Source organism: Bubalus bubalis, chromosome 17 (genome assembly GCF_019923935.1).
Source record: "Bubalus bubalis isolate 160015118507 breed Murrah chromosome 17, NDDB_SH_1, whole genome shotgun sequence".
Lineage (NCBI taxonomy): Eukaryota > Metazoa > Chordata > Mammalia > Artiodactyla > Bovidae > Bubalus > Bubalus bubalis.
In genome coordinates this window covers 65,424,647-65,445,573 of record NC_059173.1, presented here as the reverse complement: position 1 = coordinate 65,445,573, position 20,927 = coordinate 65,424,647, and the positions used below count along the sequence as shown (strand labels likewise).

Genomic DNA, 20,927 nt, shown 5'->3' with positions numbered 1-20,927 from the left:
TGTTACAACTTTTATACATGCTCCATAGTAGAAACATGTTGTAGAATGAAATATGGTAGGGAGATTTGATGTGTTTTCAGAGGTCAGGAAAGACTGCCCTGGGAAGTGACCATTAAGATGAGCTTAAACGATGGGTAAGATTTCTTTAGTTAAGGCAGGGGAGGGCTGGGAGTAGGGAATAGTCCTCGTGAGAACATTTTAAGGAGAATAGTTTGTGTTCAGGCTCTGTTATGGGAAAAAGTCATTATAGATGGAGTGCAGTTAAGGATCTTTTGGGTCATATTAAGGATTCTGGTCTTTTGTTTTAAAGGCAGTGAGAAGCTACTGGAGAGAGAGTTATATAAAGTTGAAAGTGTAGTGATTAAAAGCTTGGACTCTGGAATCAGATTGAGTTCTCATCCTACCTGTCATACTACCTGTATGACCTTGGATATGTTCCTCTGCCTCAAATTCCTCCTTTGTAAAATGGGATGATAATAATCCCTAGCGTGGTCATGAGCCTAAAATATTTTACTGTTTTTTTTTAAAATATTTTTAAAGTGCCTTTAACAATGGGACTTGATAAGCATTATTTTTTGGTGAGAATAAAAAGTGTTTTAAAAAGGGATGAGTGGTGGGATGATGTAGTCTGTAATTTTAAAAAGGTCGTTTTTGCTGCAGTGTGGAAGTGCTGTGTGTCAAATGCTGCTGGCTCATATTTATCTAGCACCTTCCACAGAACAGTGGCATAGAGTGTGTTGTTTATTTCTTTAAGATATTTGAAAATAACCATTTTTGGATATTATATATGCTTTTTTAGGTTATGGAATTATTATTTTGGGGTGTATTCAAGTATGTCTATATTAAAAGTATGTATTTTTGTTCTGTGGTGAATAATGTGGTTAATGAATTGCTGATTATTTTCATAGCCTCCACATGCTGGAAAGTTGCTGTCTGTGTTAAAGCACATGCCACAGAAGTATGGTCCTGATGCCTTTTTCAACTTTCCAGGAAAGAGTGCTGCAGTAAGTAGATATTAATGAGGAAATCATCTGAAGCTCTTTCCTTTGCCTCCTGAAAGCCTGGCCTTATAAGCACTCTTGACACTCTTTCACTCTGTGTTGGGTGATAACTTCTGTGCACAGCCTAACTCAATCCTTAAAACAGTACTGCCTGTTCCTTTTTCCTGACTGTTTTAGAGGGGAAGAAATAGAGGCTTTAAGAAATGAAGAAAGCTGCGCATTCACCCCTTGGGGTCTCAATGGAATAAGAACCCAATTCTTTTCAACATAAGCCATGTTTTCTTATGAATTTTTATCTCTGCATTCTGAAACAGAAATTTATGTATAGCACTTTCACTTTTATCTATCTTTAGTGTTACTTTTCCTTAGTTCTGTTTCTTTTGCACCTGATATGTAAGTTGAGAGTAACTCTGAGAAACTTCCTAGGCAAGTTTTTCTGACTTGTAAGTTTCCATATTGTATCAGTCTCAGCATTCTTATAAACTGTTAGTCACTTTACACATAAGACAGTTAATGTATGGCAGTAGTATCTGTAATGTTTCAAAATATTATATGATTACATTATATAATGTATATGTGTTATTTATGGAAGCTTTTTCCGCATCCTCTTTATTACATTGGTTTGCCTGTTATAAGCAAAGGTTTTGAAGTTATCTTTTATTCATTTTTTATTTTTGTTCTCATAATATCCTACCTTTTATGGCCTCTATGTAGCCAGGCAATATCTGCAGAAAGAAGAGAGTGTTTTAAAAGAACATTTATGATATTTGAGTGTTTCACAAACATTGTACAGTTTTCTTTGGAAGATTTTATTGCTCATGTTATTTTGTCTTTCTAATTTATCCTTAATTACTATTTTAGATTTGAAGCTTTCCAGAATAGTTTGCTCACTTTGCATTGAGTTTATCATTTGTCTCCCAGCATAAAAAAGTATTCTTAGGAGATAAAAGTATTCTTATTAGAGAAACCTTTTTTTATGCATGTTTTAGCTTTATTATTTATATTTCTTTGAGATTATTACATGTCCATTCCATTTTCTTTTATGTATCTTGAAATTCAGCCAGTTGAACCACACAACTTTTGGAGCTTTCAGAGACTAGATGTTTTAAATACATTCATTGACTCATTTTTTTTCCCCCTTAAACATAGCTTTTAAAGGGAAGTTATTCATGGGTAAATTATTTTTACCAAGCTTTCACATCCTCTACTCTCATGTTTGATTGAGAGAGAACATATTTATACAAAGAGTATGTATTTTTTTTCCCTTAATACAACATTCATTTTAAATCAGCCTTTTGAAGTCTCAATACTGTTATTAGATAAATTTGGCTCTATGATGTTTTTCATGTTTTATGAAATATCTTATAAAAAATATGTGTATATATGATGTTGACCTAAAGGCATATGTAAAGTGTTATAACAAGAAAAGAAAAGCTTTTAGTATGATCTTTTTTTTAACAGCTTTATTGAGTTACAATTCCCATATCATACATTTCTGTCATTTAAACTGTATATACAGTGAATGGTTGTGTTCATCAGTTTGTGCAGCCATTATTACAATCAATTTTCAGTTCAGTTCAGTCATTCAGTCATGTCCGACTCTTTGCGACCCCATGGACTGCAGCACGCCAGGCCTCCCTGTCCATCACCAACTCCCGGAGTTCACTCAAACGCATGTCCATCGAGTCGGTGATGCCATCCAACCATCTCATCCTCTGTCGTCCCCTTCTCCTCCTGCCCCCAATCCCTCCCAGTATCAGGGTCTTTTCCAGTGAGTCAACTCTTTGCATGAGGTGGTCAAAGTATTGGAGTTTCAGCTTCAGCATCAGTCCTTCCAATGAACACCCAGGACTGATGATCTCCTTTAGGATGGACTGGTTGTATCTCCTTGCAGTCCACTGGACTCTCAAGAGTCTTCTCCAACACCACAGTTCAAAAGCATCAATTCTTTGGCGCTCAGCTTTCTTCACAGTCCAGCTCTCACATCCATACATGACTACTGGGAAAACATGTTCATTACCCTCAAAAGAAACCCTGCTCTCATGAGCAGTCACTGCACATTTCACTCCAGACTCCCTTGCCTAGGCAACTACTGTTGTACTTTTTGTTTCTTTGAATTTGTCTATTTTGGGCAATTCATGATGTCTGGAATTTTGTGATTGGCTTTTTGCACTTAACACTACTGTTTTTAAGATCCATTAATGTTGTAGTATGTATCAGTGCTTCATTCCTTTTGTTGACTAATATTCTAATAGAAGAATATACCACGTTTTGTTTAATTATTTTTTTATTTACTTTTTTAGTTGAAGGATAATTGCTTTTCAGATTTTTTTTTTGTTTTCTGTCTAACCTCAACATCAGTCAGCCATAGGTATGCATATATCCCTTCCCTTTTGAACCTCCCTCCCGTCTCCCTCTCCATCCCACCTAATTATTCTTTAATTAGTGGATATTTGCATTCTACTTTTTGGAAATGCTCTATGGGCTTTTATTTGCAAGTTTTTATATGGACATATGTTTTCATTTCTCTTGGAAACGTAGCAGTAGAACTGCTGAGCCATATTGTCTTATGTTCCACCATTTGATGTACTCCCATATTGTTTTTCCAAAGTGACTATATTTATTTTATAATCTCATCATCAGTTTAGGAGGTTTCTAGTTTCTCCACTTGCTTACCAACACTTGTTAATGTCTGTCTTTTTGATTATAGCCATCCTAGTCGTGTTAAGTAAATCTTGTGATTTTGATTTGCATTTCCTTAATGACTGATGATGCTGAGCATCATTTCATGTTCTTATTGGCTATTTGCATATGTTCTTTGGAGGTGTGTCCATTCAGATAGTTGGCCCGCTTAAAAACTGTATTTGTCTATTTATTATTGGATTTGTAACAATCCTTTATATATTCTTCTGGATATAAGCTTCTTATCAGATAAATAATTTTCAAATATTTTCTCCTGTTCTTTTGGGCTGTCACTTTCTTGATAGTATCTTTTAAAGCACAAAAGTTTTTAATTTTAATGAAGTCCAGTTCATGTATTTTTTTCTCTTGTACATAATTAAGAAGAATTTATCTATCTCAGGGTCATGAAGATTTACTCTTATTTTTCCTTATAAAAGTTTTCTCGTTTTAGCTTTCACATTTCACAGGATTGATTTGGGGTTAATTTTTGGTGTATCATATAAGGAAGTGGTCAGCTTCATACTCCTGCTTGTAAATACCAGTTTTCTCAGTGCATTTGTTCATTGAACTGTCTTGATACTCTTGTTAAAAACCAAGACCGCAAATATGAGGGCTTGTTTATGGCTCTCCCTTCTACTCCATTGATCTATATCTCTATTTTTATGCCAATACCCCACAGCTTTCAGTACTGTATCTTTGTATTGTAGGTTTTAAATTCAGTAGTCTGTGTCATTTAGCAACTTCCCACTATTTACTTTACACATGATAGTGTATGTGAGTCAGTGCTATTTTCTTAATTAGTCCCACCCTCGTCTTCCCCTGCTGTGTTCACAAATCCATTCTGTGCTAAGTTCATCAGTACCATTTTTCTAGATTCCACGTATATATGTTAATATACTATACTTGTTTTCCTCTTTTTGACTTGCTTTATTCTGTTTAATAGGATCTATGTTCATTAACCTCAGTACAACTGACTCAAATTCATTCCTCTTTATGGCTGAGTAATATTCCATTGTACAACTGTAGTTAGTGGGAAGTTGCTAAATAACACAGGGAGACCAGCCTAGCACTCTGTGATGACTTAGAGGGGTGACATGGGGGAGGGAGGGAAGCTCAGGAGGGAAGCATATATTTATAGTTATGCCTGATTAGCATTGTTGGACAGCAGAAACCAACACAATATTGTAAAGCAGTTTTCCACCAATTAAATAAATAAAATTAAAAAAATTGGTAATCTGGATCCTCCAACTTTTCTTTTTCAAGTTTGTTTTGGAGACATTAGGGTCCTTGCATTATTTTATTTTTAAATAAAAATTTAAGCCAAGTGGTAAAATTACCTATACAGTGACTTATGAATATAACGTTAAAAAGTTATAAAAAATGTTATGAATGAATCCTCTTCAGCTTTGTAATTTCTGTTAAAAAATTACATTCTAGGCTTTTGCCTTAACTGTTTTCTTTCCTTTTCCATCTTTCTTTATTACCGTATTTAACATTTCAGCAACAAATTTCCGTTGCTATCACTACCTGTCTCTTTTAATTGGAATCTCTTTGCATGTGTTCATTGTAAGAAATGAAGCAGTAAGATTAGTGTGTCAAGCAGATCACTTGGAATGTTTCTGTTTAACTAAATTAACATCATTAATATGTATTTTGAATAATTTAGAAGTTAGTGAAAATCTTTCAGATAAAGAGACTACCTTTGTATATAGACTAATATATAGCAGAAATATATGTAGCATGTAAGGTCTCATTTTCATGATTTCAGTAACAGCATTTTTCATTGTGAGTCAGTTACTCAAATTTTTTTCCCTTTAGGCTATTGCATTACCTCCTATAGCCAAATGGCCATACCAGAATGGTTTTACATTTCATACCTGGCTTAGAATGGATCCTGTAAATAACATCAATGTGGATAAAGATAAACCATATTTGTATTGGTATGTATTTCTGTAACTTAGTGTTGTTACTTTATTTTGAAAAATGAGAATATTTGGAGATGAAATGAAAACTTATTTTTTATAGTTTCAGAACCAGTAAAGGTCTTGGTTATTCTGCTCACTTTGTTGGGGGATGTTTAATTATAACATCAATAAAGTCAAAAGGAAAAGGCTTTCAACACTGTGTGAAATTTGATTTCAAGCCGCAAAAGGTATGTGATCTTACTGAGTCATACTTATGTTACCAAACTGTTCTAACCTTCAGAATGCTGTGGTAAATCATAATTCTGTTCTGAGGCTGGTTCAGAAAACGAAGTGCAAATTGCTGGACAGTTATTAACCTCTCCGATTTGGACAATGAAAAGAGTGAATATTTAGCTGTTTCTTGACTTTAAGGGAAATACAAGTGAAAATATATGTATTTGCTTTTCTACCTTAAAATTTAGAAATTGCTGAATGGTTTATTAACAAAATGAACATCTGTATGTAGATCAGTAAATAGATAAAACAGATATGACAAAATGTTGACAGTTGTGGGATGGTGAGAGAGTTTCCATTAAGCTTTTTACCTTTGAAAAATTTTCATAGTGAAAAGTTAGAAAAATAATTTCATGGGTAAGCTATTATTTGTTGAGAGAGTTCCCTTGAATCAACATTGTTCCAGGGGTAGAATATTGAATTTGATAAAAGCAGTCTTATTTTAGTTTTAGATTTCACTGTAATTTAGCATTTGATTTTTGCTTGTTTTTATCAATGTGGTTGAATTATTGAAAAAATCATTATCTTTTTTTTTTTTTTAAACTGTTTTGCTTATCCAGTGGTATATGGTAACTGTAGTGCACATTTATAACCGGTGGAAGAACAGTGAGCTTCGATGTTATGTGAATGGTGAGCTTGCTTCCTATGGAGAGATAACATGGTTTGTCAACACGAGTGATGTAAGTAGTCTGAGAAAGTTACATTGAAATAAGAAAAATATATTTTATATTGAATATAAATTTTAGAACACTACAGTGGTGGATTTTTTATAATTGTAGTTTGGCTAACATGTAGTATATTAAGAGAGTGGAAATGTGCTAATATGTCACATAAGATATTACTCAGTCCTTGTTATAAAATTGTTCTGGATAGAGTAGAGACAATGATTCATAGGTAGCAGTGAGTATATCTTGAAAGTGTTTGTGTCATCGGTCCATTGATCAAATTAAACCTCAGAGTTTTACTGCAGGGTTCTGATCATTTTTATGAATGAGTTAGGTGAAATAGGCTTATAAATTTTCCATATAATTCATAGCTGCTATATATAACTTTTTTATAATATTTTCAAGGTTCAATAAGAGATCCATAAGTTAGCATTATATTCAAAATGTTCTCCCTCCCTCCCACATTACATTTTTAATAGAAACCTTGAAAAATTATTGATCAGGAAAATGAATACAAACTTGCAACACCCATTCACTCTTAACTCCTATTATCCTAATCTATACATATTTACATATTTTGAAATGCTAACCTTAAGAGCTTTGATTGTTAGACTTAGGTTTGAGTCCCTTCCTGACTATATGACTTTACTTAATTTATTAGGTGTAAGGTTTCTCTCTTGAGTGAGTGTGCTCACTCACTCAGTTCTTTCTGATTTTTTGCGACCCCCTGAACTGCATAGGCTACTCTGTCCATGGAATTTTCCAGGCAAGCGTATTGGAATGGGTTGCCATTTCCTACTCTAGGGGATCTTCCCAACCCAGGGATTGAACCCATGTCTCCTGCAACTCCTGTGTTGCAGGTGATTCTGTATTGCTGTGCTCTGTGCGAAGCCCTTTGCTCCACCTAAAAGGGTGTAAAATAGTACCTATCTCAGAATGTTGATTAAATGAGCTACTGTTCAGAAATCCATTAGAAGAGTGACTTATATAGAATAAGTGCTCCATAAATGTTAACTGTTAATTTTTTTTTAAATTAGAGATCAAATATGTATATTGCCTTTCAACCTGTTTTTTTTTTTTTCCTTAAATTAATCTTTGCTGAGCATCGCAGGCATTGTAACAAATACTTTTACTTTCTGTAACCTTGCAGGATAAGTACTGTTGTAATCTTTACAGGTGAAACTGAGCACAGAGAGGTTAAGGAGTTTGCCAAAATCAGCAGCATGGGAATCAGTTATTTGACCTAGGTGGTTTGTCTTCATAATCCAAGTGTTAAAAATTTTTTATATTCCTTAATGTCAACATACACATTTTTCAGCAGCCTTCCTGATAGTTCCATGGTATAAAATACTTTTAAATAGATATCAAGCATTTCTTTTCCTTCTTGCTGTATAGGTGTAAATTTATGTGTGATCCCTGCTACCTGGGTGTTACTAAAAGAGGTTTTCTATGTAAATAAGAAAAGCATACAACACCTATTTTTCTGAATTTACACATTCCTTTTGTGAGATTGCATCTACTCCCATGACTTAACCTATTATTTGTATCTTAATATCTACAGAAACCATCTTTACAGTCTTAGCTTCTAACCATAGAGAACCCTGTTGGCAGTTCCTTCTTCACTGATATTACTTTACAGAAAAGACACATTCATTACATGGCTTGAAGTTGACTCATGATTTTGCTCGTTGCTCCAAAGCCTGCTCTTCTGTCTCCTTCTTTTGTTGCCCAAGTATGGACCTACAGAGTCCATAATGATTTTTCTGACTCCATTTCCTACGTTCATTTTGTCATCAAGTTCTGTTTATTGTACTTTGGAGAACTTGTATGTTTTTCTGTGATGTCTTTCCTGATCTCTATACCAAATGGGAGTGAATGAAGTGAAATGCTAAATGAAATTTTAATCTAATCAGATTATATTTTAGAAAGGACAAAATATTTATACCAATGTAGGTTGTTATTAATTCTGGAGGAGACATTTTTTTTGTTTTTTCTCTAATAAAATTTTCTGTTTTCTTTCACAGACCTTTGACAAGTGTTTCCTGGGCTCATCAGAAACAGCAGATGCTAACAGAGTATTCTGTGGTCAGATGACTGCGGTTTACCTTTTCAGTGAAGCCCTTAATGCCGCTCAGATTTTTGCTATTTATCAGTTGGGCCTGGGATACAAGGTACTTTACTTGATGGTCACTGCTTAATCAGTGTTAGTTGAGCTTGATTTATAGATGGGTGATGCATGTGGCAGCTTATAACTAGGGTTAATAAACTGCATGTGAGACTAACCAAGGGTACCTTAAGGAAATCTCAGGAGTCCAAAGCACATTTTAAAGTTTTACGGGAAGCATAGTATACTTACTATATATGGGGCACTGTGCAAACTACTAGCTCAGTTTCAACTTATGCTGCATTTCTTTTGTTGTTACCTTATTTTTGAATAGCTAAGTTTTTAATAGTTGCTGTGATAAAAAGCAAGGCCAAATTTGCCTGTTACTTCAGGTATCTCTTGACTTCCTACTTTTGCATTCCAGTCTTCTATGATGAAAAGGACATCTTCTCTGGGTGTTAGTTCTAGAAGGTCTTGTAGGTCTTGTAGAACTGTTCAGCTTCTTCAACATTACTGGTTGGGGCATAGACTTGAATTACTGTGATAATGAATGGTTTGCTTTGGAAATGAACAGAGATCATTGTCATTTTTGAGATTGCACCGAAGTACTGCATTTTGGACTCTTGTTGACTGTGAGGGCTACTTCATTTCTTCTAAGGGATTTTTCCCCACAGTAGTAGATATAATGGTCATCTGAATTAAATTTGCCCACTTCCGTCCATTTTAGTTCACTGATTGCTAAAATGTCAATGTTCACTCTTGCCATCTCCTGTTTGACCACTTCCAATTTCCCTTGATTCATGGACCTAATAGTCCAGGTTCCTATGCAGTATTGCTCTTTACAGTATCAGATTTTACTTCCATCACCAGTCACATCCACAACTGGGCATTGTTTTCACTTTGGCTCCATCTCTTCATTTTTTCTGGAGTTATTTCTCCACTCTTCTCCAGCAGCATATTGGGTGCCAACAGACCTTGGGAGTTCATCTTTCAGTGTCATATCTTTTTGCCTTTTCATACAGTTCCTGACGTTCTCAAGGCAAGAATACTGAAGTGGTTTGCCATTCCCTTCTCCAGTGGACCATGTTTTGTCAGGTCTATGATTTAGTGTTTCACTACTTTTTTCTACTATTTGTTTATTGGCTGTTTTTTTTTTTTTTTTAATGTTCTTTCCATTTTTATATATTTTGCTTTTTTTTTTTTCCCAATGAGTGGCTTTGTGAGTAAATTTTTTTTTTATCAAAAACAAATCCCTTTATGTCTTTCCATCTTCTTATAAGGGTAGATATCAGTGACATGTTGGTCTTTTTCTTTCCCCATCTTGGATATACTTAAATTGCTCTGCAGAGTAGGAAGGGAAGAGAGTGAAAGATAAAAGACATCATGAGGGGAATAAAGAGAAGAGGAGAGAAACCTAGAAGAGACAGGTCTGGGAGGTCAACCCATGTTGTAGGATGCATTAATATTTCATTCCTTTTTCCCATAAGTAATATTGTGTGGGTATATCACATTTTGTTTATCCATTTGCCAGTTGATGGACATTGGGCTGTGTCCATCTTTTGACTGTTATGAATAATGCTGTAATGAACCCTTCTGTATGAGCTTTTATGTGCACACGTGTTTTTATTTTTCTTGGGTTTGGACCTAGAGTGAAATTGGTAGTGATATGGTAACTCTACATTTAACTATTTGAGAAACTTTTAGATTGCTTTCCAACATGGCCACGTAATTTTACATTCTCTCAGCTATGTATGAGGATTTTGATATCTTCATATTCTCTCCAATAACTGTTATTATCTGACTTTTATAGCCATTTTAGTGAGTTTGAAATGCTATCCCATTGTGGTTTGGTTTTGATTTGCCTTTTCCTCATGACTAATGATGTTGAATGTATTTTTTGTGTGCTTATATGCTATTATATGTCTTATTTTGAGAAATGTTTATTCACATCCCTTGCCCTTTTAAAAACTGAGCTGCCTTTTTATTTGTCAAGTTTTAAGAGGTTTTTAAAAAAACATTTAATTGTGATAAAATACACATAAAACTTACCACTTGAACTGTCTTAGGCAGTAGTGTTAAGTATTTTTACATTGTGCAACCTAGCTGCAGAACTCTTCAGTCTGTAAACTGAAACTCTGTACTCGTTGAACAAGAATCCACATTCCTCTTTTCCTTAATCTCAGTTTTAAGAGTTTTAAAAATATATTCTAGAAACAAATACATTGTCAGATTAGTGATTTTCAAATATCGTTTCCCATTCTGTGGCTTGTCTTGCCACTTCCCCATTGTTTTCCTCTGAAGCACAATTTCACTTTGATGAAGTCCACTGTGTCTGTATTTTGTCTTATTATTTGTGCTCTGGTGTCATATCTGAAAACCTATTTCCTAATTCAAGTTCATGAAGATTTACTCTTAAGTTTTTATATAAAAGTATTATATTTTTAGCTCTTACATTTAAATTTTTGATTCATTTTGAGTTAATTTTTGTATTTGGAGCAACTTTATTCCTTTGCATTTGCATTTCTAGATGTCTCAGCATCATTTGCTGAAAAGAATACTCTTTCCTTATTGTATTTCTTGATAGCTTCATCAAAAATCAGTTGATGATAAATGTAAGTATTTGTGGACTCTCAATTCTGTTTCATCGAACTATATTTATTCTTAGGGCAGTAGCACAGTCTTGAATACTGTGGTTTTATAATACATTTTTAGAATCAGGAAGTGTGAGTTCTCCAATTTTGCTCCTGTTCAAGATTGTTTTGGCTGTTTTTGGTATCTTATATTTCTGTATGAATTTAAGATATACTTGTCAGTTTGTACAAAATTGTAGCTGGGATTTTGATAGATACTGCATCAGATCTACAAATCAGTTTGAAAAGGTTTGTCATCTTAAGGATATTAAGTCTTCCAATCCATGAATATGGGATTTTATTCCATTGATGTAGGTCTTTTTTAGTTTCTTTTTGTAGTTTTCTGAGAAGATGTCTTGTGTATATTTTGTTAAATTCATTACTGAGTATTTTCCTTTTTTATGTGCTATATCAAATGGAGTTATTTCTTAGTTTCGTTTTCAGATTGTTGGTTGTGTATGGTAACTAAATAGATTTTCATATATTTATCTTCTATAGGACAACCTCCCTGTAGTAGTTTATTAGCTCTGAGTTTGTATGTGTGTGTTTATATTTCTTGTCATTTTCTATATATTAATAGAAGATTATATAAATATGATTTTGAAGCACAATTTACTTCTAAGTTTTCATATAAAAGTATTACATTTTTAGCAAATTGAACTTCATCAAAGTGAATTTGTGCTTCATTTTTTATATATATATATATGATCATGTATTTGTAAACTGCCATCATTTTAGTTTTTTCTTTATAATCTGGACATCTTTTCTTTCTTTTCTTTGCTTAATGGCCCTGGCTAGAACCTCAGTACAGAATCTTGAGGAAATTATGCCCAATGAGATAAACCAGTCACAGAAGGACAAATACTATATGATTTCATTATATGAGATAAAAACTAACTCATAGAAGCAAAAAGTAGAATGGTGGTTACCAAGGGCTGGGGAAAGGAAAAAAAAGGAACTGCTTATCAGTGTTCTAAAATTTTAATTATGCGAGATGAGTAAGTTCTAGAGATCTGCTGTACAACATTGTGTTTATAGATAACAATACCATTTTGCCCACTAAATATCTGTTAAGAAGGTAGATCTCCTTTTCAGTGTCCTCAATAAAATTAAAAAAGAAAAATAAGTGGTGAAAGCAGACATCTTTTTTTTTTTTTAACTGATCTTAGGGGATAAAGCCATCAGTCTTTCATTATCATTTATGTTAGCTGTCAGTTTTTTGTAGATGGTCTTTGTTTCTTTAAGGAAGTTAAATCATGAAGAGTTTTATCATGAAGAGCTGTTGGATTTTGTTAAATGCTCTTTATGCTTTTACTGAGATGATCATGTTATTTTTGTCCTTTATTTTATTTATTTATTTATTTTAATGGCTTAAAATAACAGATTTATTACCTTATAGCTCTGGAGGTCATAAGTCTGAAAATGGGTCTCATGAGGCTAACACCAAGATGTCAGTAGGACGTCATTCCTTGTGGAGCCTCTGGGGACAGTCTGTTCCTTGCCTTTTCTGCTTCCAGACACCATCCACATTTCTTGGCGTGTGTTCCTTTCCAGCAGTGGCATCACTGCAGCCTCTGCTTTTGTCATACCTTCTTCTCTGACTCTGACCCTCATGCCTCCTTCTAATAAGGATTCTTGTAGAGACTTCTCTGGTGGTCCAGTGGCCAAGACTCCATGCTCCCAAGGCAGGGGGCCTGGGTGTTCAATCTCTGGTCAGGGAACTAGATCCTACATGCCACAACTAAGAGTTTACATGCTAAACCTAAAGATCTTGCATGCCACAGTGAAGGTTGAAGACCCTGCATGCTTCAACTATGACTCAGAGCAGCCAGATAAATATATAAATATTAGGAAAAAAAGGAAAAAAGTATTCTTTTTAAAAAAGGACTCTTGTAATTGCATTAAGCCCACCAGATGTGTTAGTATTACTTGCTTAGTCATGTCCGACTCTTTGAGACCTCATGGACTGTAGCCTGCCAGTCTCCTTTGTCCATGGAATTCTCCAGGCAAGAATATTGGAGTAGATAGCCATTCCCTTCTCCAGGGGATCTTCCCGACCCAGGGATTGAGCCCAGGTCTCCCTCATTGCAGGCAGATTCTTCACTGCCTGAGCCACCATTCACATATTCCAGGGATTAGGACGTGGACATCTTTGGTGAGACTGGGGGAAGACGTTATTCTACCTATAAGCCTATGACCCTCATGATTTTAATGTAACAGGGAAGGATTGGAGATAAATGGTGCTTGGAGCCTTAATCTCTTTATTTTTATGAATATAGTGCATTGCAATGCTTGTTCAAAGTTTAAACAAGCCTTGCATCTCTGGGAAAATCCTACTTGGTTATAGATTATTTTCTCATTCAGAATACTGAGGCCCAGAAAAGAACCTTAAGTGGTAAATGTATAGAAATAACTACTTATTTTAAATAACCTATGCCAGATTCTTATTGAGTTATATCCTATGTTAACAGCTTATTTGTTTCCTTACTAGTATGATCAGATACTGTTAAAACTCTACTTAAAGATTATATAAAGTGAGAAATTGATGATCACAGAATTACTCTTTGCTTTACTTATTTTATATTTTATGTGGAATTTATAAAATAAAATGTTTGTTTAGGTGTTTATTTTCAAAACTTGTATCTGCTATCTCCTTCTTGCAAAACTCAGACTTAAATTGAAGAAAATAGGGAAAACCACTAGACCATTCAGGTGTGACCTAAGTCAGATCCCTTACGATTATACAGTGGAAGTGACAAATAGATTCAAGGGATTAGATCTGATAGACAGAGTGCCTGAAGAACTATGGACCGAGGTTCGTGCTATTGTACAGGAGGGGGTGATCAAAACCATCCCCAAGAAGAAGAAATGCAAAAAGGCAAAATGGTTGTCTGAGGAGGCTTTACAAAGAGTTGAGAAAAGAAGAGAAGCAAAAGGCAAAGGAGAAGAGGAAAGATATACCCATCTGAATACAGAGTTCCAAAGAATGGCAAGGAGAGATAAGAAAGCCTTCCTAAGTGATCAGTGCAAAGAAATCAAGGAAAACAATAGAATGGGAAAGACTAGAGATCTCTTCAAGAAAATTAGAGATACCAAGGGAACATTTCATGCAAAGATGGGCACGACAAAGGACAGAAATGGTATAGACCTAACAGAAGCAGAAGATATTAAGAAGAGGTGGCAAGAATACACAGAACTAACTATACAAAAAAGATCTGAATGACTCAGATAACCATGATGGTGTGATCACCCACCTAAAGCCAGACATCCTGGAATGTGAAGTCAAGTGGGCCTTAGGAAGCATCACTGTGAACAAAGCTAGTGGAGATGATGGAATTCCTGTTGAGCTATATCAAATCCTGAAAGATGATGCTGTTAAAATGCTGCATTCAATATGCCAGCACTCAGTATGCCAGTCAAATTTGGAAAAGTCAGCAGTGGCCACAGAACTGGAAAAGGTCAGTTTTCATTCCAATGCCAAAGAAAGGCAATGCCAAAGAATGTTCTAACTACTGCACAGTTGCACTCATCTCACATGCTAGCAAAGTAATGTTCAAAATCTTCCAGGCTAGGCTTCAACAGTATGTGAACCCAGAACTTCCACATGTTCAAGCTGGATTTAGAAAAAGCAGAGGAACCAGAGACAAAATTGTGAGCATCTGTTGGATCATTGGAAAAGCATGAGAGTTCCAGAAAAACATCTCCTTCTGCTTTATGGACTACACCAAGGCCTTTGACTGTGTGCATCACAACAAACTATGGAAAATTCTGAAAGAGATGGGAATACCAGACCACCTGACCTGCCTCCTGAGAAATCTGTATGCAGGTCAAGAAGCAACAGTTTGAATAGGACATGGAATAACAGACTAGTTCCAATTTGGGAAAGGAGTACATCAAGGCTGTATATTGTTACCCTGCTTATTAAACTTATATGCAGAGAAATGCCAGGCTGGATGAAGCACAAGCTGGAATCAAGGTTGCCAGGAGAAATATCAATAACCTCAGATGTGCAGATGACACCACCCTTATGGCAGAAAGTGAAGAGGAACTGAGTAGCCTCTTGATTAATGTGAAAGAGGAAAGTGAAAAAATTGGCTTAAAGGTCAACATTCAGAAAACTAAGATCAAGGCATCTGGTCCCATTACTTCATGGCAAATAGATGGGGAAACAGTGGCATATACTAGTTTTTTTGGTCTCCAAAATCACTGCAGATGGTGACTGCAGCCATGAAATTAAAAGACGCTTGCTCCTTTGAAGAAAAGATATAACAAATGTAGACAGCATATTAAAAAGCAGAGATATTACTTTGCCAACAAAGATCTGTCTAGTCAAGGCTATGGTTTTTCCAGTAGTCATGTATGGATGTATAAATAAAGAAAGCTGAGCACCAAAGAATCGATGCTTTTGAACTGTGTTGTTGGAGAAGACTCTTGAGAGTCCCTTGGACTGCAAGGAGATCCAACCAGTCAATCCAAAAGGAAATCAGTCCTGAATATTCATTAGAAGGACTGATGCTGAAGCTGAAGCTCCAGTAATTTGGCCACCTGATGGGAAGAACTGAGTCATTAGAAAAGACCCTGATGCTGGGAAAGATTGAAGGCAGGAGAAGGGGATGACAGAGGATGAGATGGTTGGATGGCATCACTGACTCAATGGACATGAGTTTGGTCCAAGCTCCTGGAACTGGTGATGGGCCTGAGACCCTGGCCTGCTACAGTCCATGGGGTTGCAAAGAGTAGGACACGATGCAGCGACTGAACTGAACTTACTTATTACTGTTGAAATCTATTCTTTGTGTAACCATGTTTTAGACATTTCTCAAAACTTGTTTAAAGTAGCAGAGATACAGAAAAATGTTTAAAAGATTGCAGTTAAATATGTTATAGATGGAAAATGTTGGTTCCCAAGAAAAAAAAGATGGAGTGCTTTTTTTGGTATATTCTTACTGTTTGGTGAGGCACCATATTGCTTTAAGTCCTTTGAAAGGGCATTGTTTTTATTTTAATTAATCAAATAGTATTTACATATGCATATTATTTCCGTATAGTTAACAGCTATTCCTGACATGTGTCAAACAATTACTTTTGTTTAGATTTAGTTTAGTTTAGGTTTGTTAGTAGGAATCATTTACTCCCAAATTTCACATAAAATATCAAGTAAAATGTTTGTTTAGTTGTTTATTTTCAAGGCTTCTGTCTGCTTATGTTAACACACTGTACTTTGAACAGGATCAAAGAGTAAATTACTGTTTTTAATTGGACTTTTTTTCTGCTCCGTACTGTGTTGCAAATTAATTTTGTAAACTCAGAGGAATCAGTTAATTATTTAGATTGTGTCAGTGTTTGTTTTTAGAAAATTGATCCTTAATTTCCCAAACCATTTTTCTGTTGGATTTTAATGTGCGATGAAAAGTGAATTTTATCTGATAATTGGCAGTGACCAGCTCAGTGGTTGGATTGAGAAGAAACTGCATAGTACATCCCAAAGTTAAACTTGCAACAAAAAAAGGTCGTGGTCATTGCTGGGTAGTCTGCTGCCTGTCTGATCCACTGCAGCTTTCTGAATCCTGCTGAAACCATTACATCTGAGAAGTATGCTCAGCATATCAATGAGATGCACCGAAAACGTCAGCACTTATAGTCAGCAGTGGTCAACAGAATGGGCACAGTTCTTTTCCATGACAATGCCCAACTGCATGTTGTACACCCAACACTTCAAAAATTGAACAAATTGGGCTACAAAGTTTTGGCTCATCTGCCATGTTCTGGATTGAAAGACTTAATATTGTTAAAGATGCGTACTGCCAAAAGTGATCTACAGATTTAGCGCAATTCCTGTTGAAATCCAGATGGCATTTTTTGCAGGAATAGAAAACCACTGTAAAATCCTCATGGAATCTCAAGAGTTCCCAAATAGCTAAAGCAATCTTACAAAAGAATAAGTTATTTAAAGAGTTCTTACAATTCAGGATTTCAAAACATAATATAAAGGTACAGTAATCAAAACATTTTGATACTTGCATAAAGAGAGGTCCATAGACAAATGGAACACAACAGAGTCCAGAAATGAATTTCATTTATGGTAAAATGATTATCTATAAGGATACAAAACCCTGAAATGGAGAAAGATTAATCTCAAACACTTTTTTTTTTTTTAAACATATGGTGTTTTAAAAAGTAGTGGGATCCCTGTTGGGGGCCGGCGTGAGGCACTCCGCCCATGGCAAAGGTCATGAGGAAGGAGGCTTGACATACGCAAAGGCGGGATCGAGCCTCAGGAGTCCCCCTGGATATCCTCAAGCATCTACCCCCATAACCAGAGCCTGCCTACTTTACTACTTTGTGCTCTCACCTACACCTCTGACTTTACGGGGGGCTGTCCCACCACCTCTTTCGGAGAAGGAGTTAACTTAGAGCTCCAGTTAATAATAATTCCTGGGAGTGATAGGAGTGTTTTAACCTACAAACTCCTCTGAAGGTTCTCTAGCCTGCCTGACAGGCTTGTCCGGCCACATGTGATTGCTCACAGCCTCCCAACTGTGAGAGGCACGAGATGCTTTAAACCTTCTAAAAACAGGTTCTTTAGAAAAGTTAGAAAATTATTAGTATAAGTATAATGGGCTGATTAGAAATTGTATTGGTGAAGGGTTTTTTCATTTGTTGAGCCAATGTTTACTGCTAAGTCTCCATATCCCCTGCCCTTACACACATTAATGAATATATAGAAGAAATAAGTATTAACCTTTGATATAAATCACGTTAGACCTTAGGCTAAGTAAATTCTTTCCTTAACTAAAACCCACTATACCCTCACCCTATAGGAATGTAACTTTATTTGGGTGGCGTCTGTTTTAAGAATAATCACCCCTGGAGAAATAAGTGTCCTGGTTGACTGACCGCTGTCACAAGGAGAGGGTCGTAAATTGTCAGCAGGCCCCCTGGCCAGAAGATGATGTAACACCCCTAAGACCTCTGTATACATTTGTATGAAGCACCTGACTTTGATAAAAGTCAGGACTGCTGACCCCGCGTGACTTTTGCATAACATCTCAGTGTATAAAAGTAGACCATGGAAAATAAAGAATTGGGATCAGTTTCTCGAAATACTGGTCTCCCCATGTCTCTCTCTCTCTCACTCTGGTTGAGTCTCCATCTGGAGCGCGGAACCCACCATGCTTACTAATTATGCCTGGGCTTCTAAGATCCGACTGGGGAGGCCTCAGTGTCTCCTCTCCTTCGGGAGAACGGAAGGACGCCTGCGGCCTACGTAAGTGGTGCAAGCTTCTTGTCTTGAAGTTTTATTGGTCCCCCGCGTAAACCAAGCTACTCAGCCTCTTTTCTCCACTGAATTTTCCTACTGAGCTATCCTCATTCTATTACTCTTTATATCCTTAATTAACGTTTAATTAAGCAGTTGTTTCCTGACCCTCGCCTATGCCGTCTCTCCTTCGAATACCCTGGATCAGCTGGGGCTGGACCCCGGCAGATCCCTACCTTCCATGTATTAAAATTAACTCAAAATAGATTGGTGGTGGTGGTTTAGTCGCTAAGTCTGACTCTTGCAACCCCATGGTCTATAGCCTGCCAGGCTTCTCTGTCCATAGGATTAATAGATTAAAGGTAAACATAAGGCCTAAACTATAAAACTCCTGCATGAAAACAACACAGAGCTTCATGACATCGAGTTTGGCAATAACTTTTTGGATATAACACCAAAAAAAAAAAAAAGAAATAGACAAGAAAGACAGAAATAGACAAATGTGTCTTACTATCTTTTGTGCATTGAAATTTTTTGTGCATCAAGAAGCAGTGTGAAAAGGCAGCCCACGGAATGGAAGAAAATATTCCAAACCATACGTCTGGTAAAGGATTAATAATATCCAAAATATTTGATGAACTCCTACAACTTAACAATAGCAACAAACTCAACTCATTTAAAATGGGCAAATGACTCAAATAGACATTTTTTTCCAAAGAAAATATATAAATGGGCAGCAGGCATATGAAAAGAAGCTCAAAATCACTAATCATCAGAGAAATATAAATTGGAACCATAATAGATAATCACCGTACGCCCATTAGGATAAGAATTGTTAAACAAATGTAAGTGTGGAGAAATTGGTTTCCTTATGCACTACTGATGGGAATGTAAAATAGTGCAACCTCTGTGGAAAGCTATATTCTTCAAGAAATTAAAAATACAATTAATTACCACATGATTGAGCAATCATTTAAAAAAATTTTATTCATTTATTTATTTTTGACTGTGCTGGGTCTTCACTAGCTGTGGAGTGCTGGGCTTGCGCTCTGGTTGCAGTGTGCTGACTTCTCTTGTTTGCAAAGCGTGGGCTCTAGGGTGAGCAGGCTTCCGTAGCTGTGGGACATGGGCTCAGTAGTTGTGGTTCCCGGGCTCTATGGCACAGGCTCGGTAGTTGTGGCAAATGGGCTTATTAGTTGCTCTGTAGTGTGTGGGATCCAAACCCGAGTCTTCTGCACTGGCAGGCAGATTCTTTACCATTGAGCCACCAGGGAAGACCCTGACTGAGCAATCTTCTGTAAATGTATATGAGATAATTGAAGGGATATGAAAGAGCTGTTTGCACACCCATGTTCATTGCAGCATTATTTACACAACAAGTAAGAGGTTGTAGCAACCTAATTGTCTATGGATGAATGAATAAAGAAAATATATGTATTTACAATGGAATATTATTCAACTTTAAACAGAAAAAAAAAATCTGACACATGCCACAACATAGGTGAATCTTAAGGATGTTATGCCATTCACAAAAAGACAAATACTCTGTGACTTCCCTTGTTTGAGTTATGTAAAGTAATCAAGCTCATGGAACCAGAAAAGTAGAATATGATTGCTAGGGGTTTGGGAGTGGGATGCAGGCAGTGGAAGTGAGTTGCTATTCAATGGGAATTGCAATTTAGCAAGATGTAAAAGTTCTAGAGATGTGTTATACAATAGTGTACTATAGTTAACAACACTGTACTATACACTTGAAAAATATTTAAGACGGTAAATTTTATTTTAAATGTTCCTTTTAACAAAATTAAAGAAGAGAACCAAAAAACACAAAAATAAATGGGAAAAAACAAAACATGCTTTGTAGGACATTACATTTTACATTTTTTAAAATGAAAAGTTTTAATGTCAAGTTGATTTCCATTATACCTTTAAAATGAATTCAGATTACTTTAGAAGTAATTAAACATGCAGGGCTTCTCTTATTTGATATTGTTAAGAAAATGGTCAATATTCTCCTTGAATTGTTATATGTGTGGTGCTTTATAGTTAGATTTTCTTTTTGTGGCATAGTATCTTAACTGTTCTACTTTTTATTCTTAGGGTACATTTAAATTCAAAGCAGAAAGTGACCTGTTCCTTGCTGAGCATCACAAGCTTTTATTGTATGATGGCAAACTCGCTAGTGCCATTGCATTCACGTACAATCCACGCGCCACAGATGCCCAGCTCTGTCTCGAATCATCCCCTAAGGACAACCCTTCGATTTTCGTTCATTCACCTCACGCGCTCATGCTCCAGGTACTAGGAATGGTGTTTAACAATATTTCTAATGGTAAATTTTGATGTATTATTGAGGTGTATTTGGTAGCTTCTATTACAAATACATGAA

General features: G+C 35.8%; 1 protein-coding gene across 7 annotated transcripts in view; it reads left to right on the top strand.

Moving 5' to 3' along the window:
- LRBA (LPS responsive beige-like anchor protein) overlaps positions 1 to 20,927 on the top strand; it is a 747,585-nt gene that overhangs the window by 91,758 nt on the left and 634,900 nt on the right. For all 7 annotated transcript variants that reach the window (XM_025267094.3, XM_044930515.2, XM_025267095.3 and 4 more), the window contains 6 exons: positions 909 to 1,004; positions 5,502 to 5,623; positions 5,709 to 5,835; positions 6,442 to 6,561; positions 8,571 to 8,717; positions 20,639 to 20,836. In XM_025267094.3, the coding sequence (XP_025122879.2) occupies positions 909 to 1,004; positions 5,502 to 5,623; positions 5,709 to 5,835; positions 6,442 to 6,561; positions 8,571 to 8,717; positions 20,639 to 20,836 (810 nt within the window). The remainder of the gene's footprint in view (positions 1 to 908; positions 1,005 to 5,501; positions 5,624 to 5,708; positions 5,836 to 6,441; positions 6,562 to 8,570; positions 8,718 to 20,638; positions 20,837 to 20,927) is intronic.